A 6,000-nucleotide genomic window follows, 5' to 3' on the forward strand; every position below is an offset into this window, starting at 1 on the left:
CCTGAGACAAGTAACACTACTTGGGATTCTGGTCTAGTTCTGACCAGAATCAGAAAGTACTATTATCCACGTAGATGTCTGTTTTGTTAATAATCCTTTATATAGCAAAGGAATTGGGATTAATAACTACACCATGCTATTGGTCCTGTTTGAGATGATAGTTGATGATTTTTCTTGGGAGTGACACCCCAAAACCTTTCTTAAATAAATACTGCAACAACCTTCCATGCTTGCAACACAATCATATTGCACTGCAGTATCACGGAAGTAAGGTGGCTCAACATTACATTACAAGTACACTGAAAAGTACAGTCCAATTTCACCACTGTGTAATGAAGACATATCATTCTAAAAATACCTTACTAGAGATTTTAAACTGAGAATAATGTTATAGAGAACTAATTGTATCTGTTTATCAATAAAGGTCTTTCACTGGCTTAAGATAAAATATGTCTTCTATAAAATAAATGTTCTTTTGTTTCTGTTTGCATTTTCTGCAACTCTTACTCGGGAAAGATTCGATAAAAATGTATTGTTACAGTGGTAGGTTTATGATGAAGAATACTCTAATGTCTTACTCATGCCCATCCACTTGTGCCATGCTTTATCCTGGGCATTACAGGGGAGAAAGCAGCAAATGTATCTTAAAGAAAGGTAATAGTGGGGTCATGACTCTCTCTATAGTAAATCAACCTCCTAGAGCCCTGGAAAGGCTTTTGTAGAAGCTTAGTGTGACTGTACAAACAAGGAGGATTGATTGGCATTGTTTACTTGTTACACATGCTCTCCTTTGCAAAACCTGGCAGCCTACAGCACCGCCCATACATCTTGTTTGTTGAGAGCTGTGTTCATTCACTGCTGTACTTAGGAATGGATGATTTTTTTTCTGCTGCTTTTTCAGTTGCCCAAGTCTTTAACAGGAAAGTTTAACAATTTCTGAGTCATGAAGCAGATTTCTGTTTGTGATGAAACTCCGTTGAAATTATTTCAGGAACAATCTTAGCTTAACTGCTTAACACATTCTAAACTGAAATGAGGACATGAAGGTGAATTCTGTTGGAAGGGCGGTATCATTATTTATCATTGCATTTATCATGTATCATTTTTTACATCATTGACCTTGACGGAACTACAGGTAAAATTCCTTCTTTATTCAGGTTTAAAAAAGGCCTGAGACAAAAATCTCCAAACTTGCACAGCAGGTTTGCTGCTTTTCTGTCTTCCCTCTGGCCATATTTTTTCTGCAGGAATAAACCTTTTATTTTCAAGTACGGCATGTGCCACATTTAAGTAAGATGACATAAAACATAGATGATACAGTGTTGGTGAAATAGTGACCCAATTTCTCAAGATGTCGATGGCATGTTTCTGCTCTTTTTCTGTTCAAATTAAAAATCAGTGGTGCCTGATCTCAAGGGACTGAGCACCACAGTAAAATGAGATTTCAGACACTTTGTCTTACACATACACTTCAAAGTTTTCTTGGCCTCCATTGCAAACTACTGAGGCTTGCAGCCCAAGCTCATAGATTTCTTACTGAGATGTTTAATCAGTTAAAAACATTTGAAAATTTTAGAGGCTAAGAGTATGCTATTCAAAGTTGAATGCTATACATTCTATCCTTAGATGTTGCTTCAGTTGCACATTTCTGCTGAGTAGGTGCAGTGAGAAGTGGGTAAAGAGCTTCATAAACATAAACCACACAGCCAGTGAGAATAATTTCTTATACAGTTCCAGGTGTCCAGTTTGTGAGCACACTGGCTTCTCCAAGTTCAGTCAGCTGTAGCTCCTCCCTGGCTACCTGTGATTTTGTGTAATAGTCCTAAGTTAGTCACTCAAAGTCACCTAACAAATCCTCCAATCCTGGAGTTCTGCACACAGAATTTCCTGCAGAGAAATCCCTCACTGAAACTGGCACACATTGCTGCACACAGTGGTGCAGCATAACACAACCTGAGCATAAGCAAGATTCAGTCGCAAGATTTTTTACATACTTTTTTATAAGAGTCCTAGGTATGCTTGCAGGCATAGCAGCTCTCTCAAAGTTACGTAATAAACAAGCTGAAGGCATGAGTTTAATATGACTTAAACATCACTCTTTGGGAAACAGAGCCTGAAGTAAAATTTCCTGATGAAAGCTGTTACATGCTTCTAAGAGAAAAAGAGATTTTTTTTTCAGAGTACCATAAAATTAAGTCATCTACAGTAAAACTTAAGAAAAGAAAACCCCAACAGAAAAACAACCAGGATCCCAGTGAATTAGCACAAAATTGCAAATGATATATAATTGAAGGCAACTGACTGAGAGATGGTAAAGAATGTTCTCCATAGTTAAAAGTGTACATTTTAACTTACATTTTACATTAAAGATTCTATTTTCCATTATATATTGTCCTTTATTAAATCATTTTGGCAGGTCATCTAACAGTGTAATTGATGTTTTCATTTCAGGGCCTGTGTGTTTTAGTAATTAGTTGAAGGGGACAGTCATGTTGTACAATAACAGTATTTGTGAGTCTAATTTGTAGTCTGAGGTTAAGAGGGGGATTCCTAATGAATTCAGTCTATTATTGGATCTGAACACTAAAAAAACTGGACATACAAACTACAAGTCACATGTATCTGTAGAACTGTATTGTCTGGAGTATTTTTCTTTTGAAGAAAGTATCACTTAATTCTTCTCTCTTCTTTACACCCCCTCTACAGAACTTACATATGAAGAAGTGAATAGCTTTAAACCACCCGACTTAAAAATGGACAACCTGGAGATAGAACAGTGAATACAGGCAGCTCTGTCTTGCCTTGCTGCACTATGAAGACTGTTAAAATATAACCATACAATTTAACCTGTGGTCAGACATAGATTTTACTATCCAAAGATGTTGGAGGAGATGTGGAAAAACAGATGCATTAAACAGAAGCCAGATGTTGTCTGTTTTGGGTGGGGGGGGTTGCCTTGTAATATGAATGTATTCCCAACTCACAAAGGGTGGTAAAAAACTGCTTCATTCTGACAAAATTATGCACTGAGTTCTGTCAAGCTATGTGTTCTGCATGTTTCATTTTATCAGTTGTATTGCCAAAATAAAGGTGACCTTTTAAATTAATTTTAAAATTGTACATTTAAAGCATGAATGTATACAAACATAAACAAGAAGTCCATGCAAGCAGTCCTTTTTTTTTTTTGTGGCATTTTATCTGTCTGTTTTCGTACTATTTATAGTTAGTGCCTTTATGAAGAGAGGGCGTGGTAGTGAGATAGACAGAATATGCATATGTAGTCATATCTGTGGTGGTCTTACACATGTACTGGATGTCTCTCAAGCAATCTTAACACCAGTTGAAAGTAAAAATAAATCTTTCTCTTCTCTTGCCATTCAAGTGTCTGTTCTCATTATTTCCCATATGTATTTTTTATCTGCACAATACTCATTTGTGAGACAATTTTACTTCCCAATGGTGTTCCTCACCATGCCATTGCTGGAGTGTTGGTGAATTTGCCTGGGTTTGCAGGAAGGTGCTGTGAAGGTACTGCAGCAGAACTCTGTAGACTTCTGCAAGTTTCAGCAAAGGCTGTCACAGATGCAATGCAGGAGTGCTCAGTTCAGTTCACAGCTTTAAATTAAATATTCCACATTGTCTTATTTTCCTTAACAAAATCTTTGGGAAAGTAATCTAGTAATGGCCATTGGAAGACAAGACAAAAAAAAGAGATTTGAGAACTTCATACATTCTCATTAGAGTTTCCTCTTAAGCAAAATTTTAAAGGTTTTCCAACTCTGAGAAGTTGGAAAATTAAATAAAAGATTAAGGATGCATCAGATACCGAGATTTTTTAAACAAATTTATCTGATTCCTCCATTATACTCTATACGGGAACATGCATAATACTGTAATGGGAACATCCTTTTGGCACAAGACCTCTTGTATTGGCTCTTTCTACACACTTGTGATTCACAGCTGTTTAATGATTAATTTGTGTCTTGTTATTGCTGTGTCAGTCTTACTTTGGAGGTGGCTTTTTATAATATTTAGGTTTTCTGAAACTTTTGTCATTAATATTCAATTGTATAGCGATTATATAAGGTAATGGATTCTAATGCATTTACTTTCCTCTGTATCTTTTCTATGTAAAAAGAAAGGCTTTTTTCTAAATAAACATATTTAAAAACAAAAAATCAAGTCCAAGAACTTTGATTTTTTTCAGTAATAGAAATAAACATTCTATCTAGAAAATATGCTTCTAATTTGTGAACTAAATAGACTGTTTTTGGTAATGTTGACCAGTTATCCAATACTTACATCAAATGAAATGCAGCCACTTGCATTCAACTTTCCCCAGGGCATGTTAATCTGAAAGTAAATGCCTGGATTTCTTGTGACTGCTGAAGTGCTGTCAGCCATCATTCCTTTGGCTTCCTGTGAAGGTGGATGAACCCTGTAATGGTCGTGCAATGACTGAATTTCATGCTGACTAAAATAGGTGAAAAAGTTCTAAACCTTTAAACTATTTGTCTGACTACATAATGAAAATATTCAGTCATATTTTAATTTTTTTTTAAATTTTTTTGTTTGCCAGTTAAAAGTAGCTCAGTGCTTTATTTTCTCCGAAATCTGTTAGGCTTACAAGCCTATTTGGCAGCTTGATTTCAGTCAGAAGGGCAGGAATGAAGTAAAGAGATTTCACAAGAACTTTTTGTGTCTGACAACAATTGATTTATTATGGGGTTTATCCCATCATTTGTTAAATCTGGTTTCCTGGCTCTGAGGGTGGCCATTGTCAAATGCTTCAAAGGATGCATAAAACTGGTTGCCATAGCTCTGCCACTTGAGGTAGAAAGAAAGTTTTATATTGCTTCCAAAATTTGTTCTTCTGGCAACTCTGAATATTCGTCTGAATATTTTCTCTGACATTCAGAGATGCAATTTTTTTTCTAGAAGATAAATAATGTAGGAAGAACATGGTCATAGCCACATTTAAACTAATCAAAAGTGACAGTAATGGGCAACAATAGCTCAGCCCTTTTTAATGAATTACCATCAAAAGCTGTAAATCATCTTATTTTAATGTCAAGAAAAACAGTAGGGAGACACATCTTTTTCCTAGATGTGCAAAATGAAGGCGATTACTCAGACCTCAAAAACCAATAATTAAAGTATTTTTCTAGAGTAGGTAATCAGCTCCCTTGTGGCAATCCAACATGAGACTACAATTTGATGACTTTATCAGTTTACAACAGCAAGAGAGGATAATTGGAAAACCACTACCCCAATGGGACAGAAAGGTGGAAGGCTTAGCACTAACAATGCTTATCATTTGAACACAGATGGAAGAAAATACTTATCAACCAACTCAAACAGGCAGATGGAAGTAAATACAGAGGAGTGAGGGCTTTGTCAGGCTTGGTGAGGCAGATGGCTTAAAAGTAAATTTAAAGAGTAAGTAAATACAAAGCTTTTATAAAAATGTATTTGCTAAAAATGTCTTTAATGCCGGCATTGATTACATGGCCCAAATGTTATTTGCAAAGCTGCTTGTGGTGCCTGCTTAAACAGTGGGAATTTAATCTCCGGACAGCACTTTTCCTTTCAGTAGCACAGTCATGCCTTTGTAGGTGCTCTATACATTGCATGTATGCTTGAGGAGAGCAGCGTAGGTTTTAGCCCACAATAAATTAGGGTACTCTCATCCCTAGCCACTGTCAAACACAGAGGGGAAGCTCAGAAGAGCATGGCTGGGCATTGTCATGGAGGAGGCAGCTCAGGCTTCCAGTGGGGAGAACACAGCTGTCCAAGGGCTTTCTCTGGTCAATTACTGACATTGTTAGCTATTTACTTTTAATCTGAATTTATCTAATTTCAGCTTTCAGTCACAAGAGCTTGTTATCCGTCCACCTAGTGAACTGAAATAACTTCTAGTATTTATTATCTCACTCTATATAAATCAGGGCTAGTGCAACACCAAGTCTAGTAATTTTATCATCACTGGCAGCAAAAGGT

The 6,000-nt window shown here is 36.4% G+C and overlaps 1 protein-coding gene across 2 annotated transcripts in view; it reads left to right on the top strand.

The window, feature by feature from the left end:
* Positions 1-3,376, top strand: part of MAPK11 (mitogen-activated protein kinase 11) — a 30,075-nt gene extending 26,699 nt beyond the window's left edge. For both annotated transcript variants that reach the window (XM_033057314.2, XM_033057313.1), the window contains exon 12: positions 2,707-3,376. In XM_033057314.2, the coding sequence (XP_032913205.1) occupies positions 2,707-2,780 (74 nt within the window). In that variant the 3' untranslated portion in view covers positions 2,781-3,376. The remainder of the gene's footprint in view (positions 1-2,706) is intronic.
* Positions 3,377-6,000: the final 2,624 nt, after the last annotated feature.

This window comes from Catharus ustulatus, chromosome 4 (genome assembly GCF_009819885.2).
Source record: "Catharus ustulatus isolate bCatUst1 chromosome 4, bCatUst1.pri.v2, whole genome shotgun sequence".
NCBI classification, from domain to species: Eukaryota; Metazoa; Chordata; class Aves; order Passeriformes; family Turdidae; genus Catharus; species Catharus ustulatus.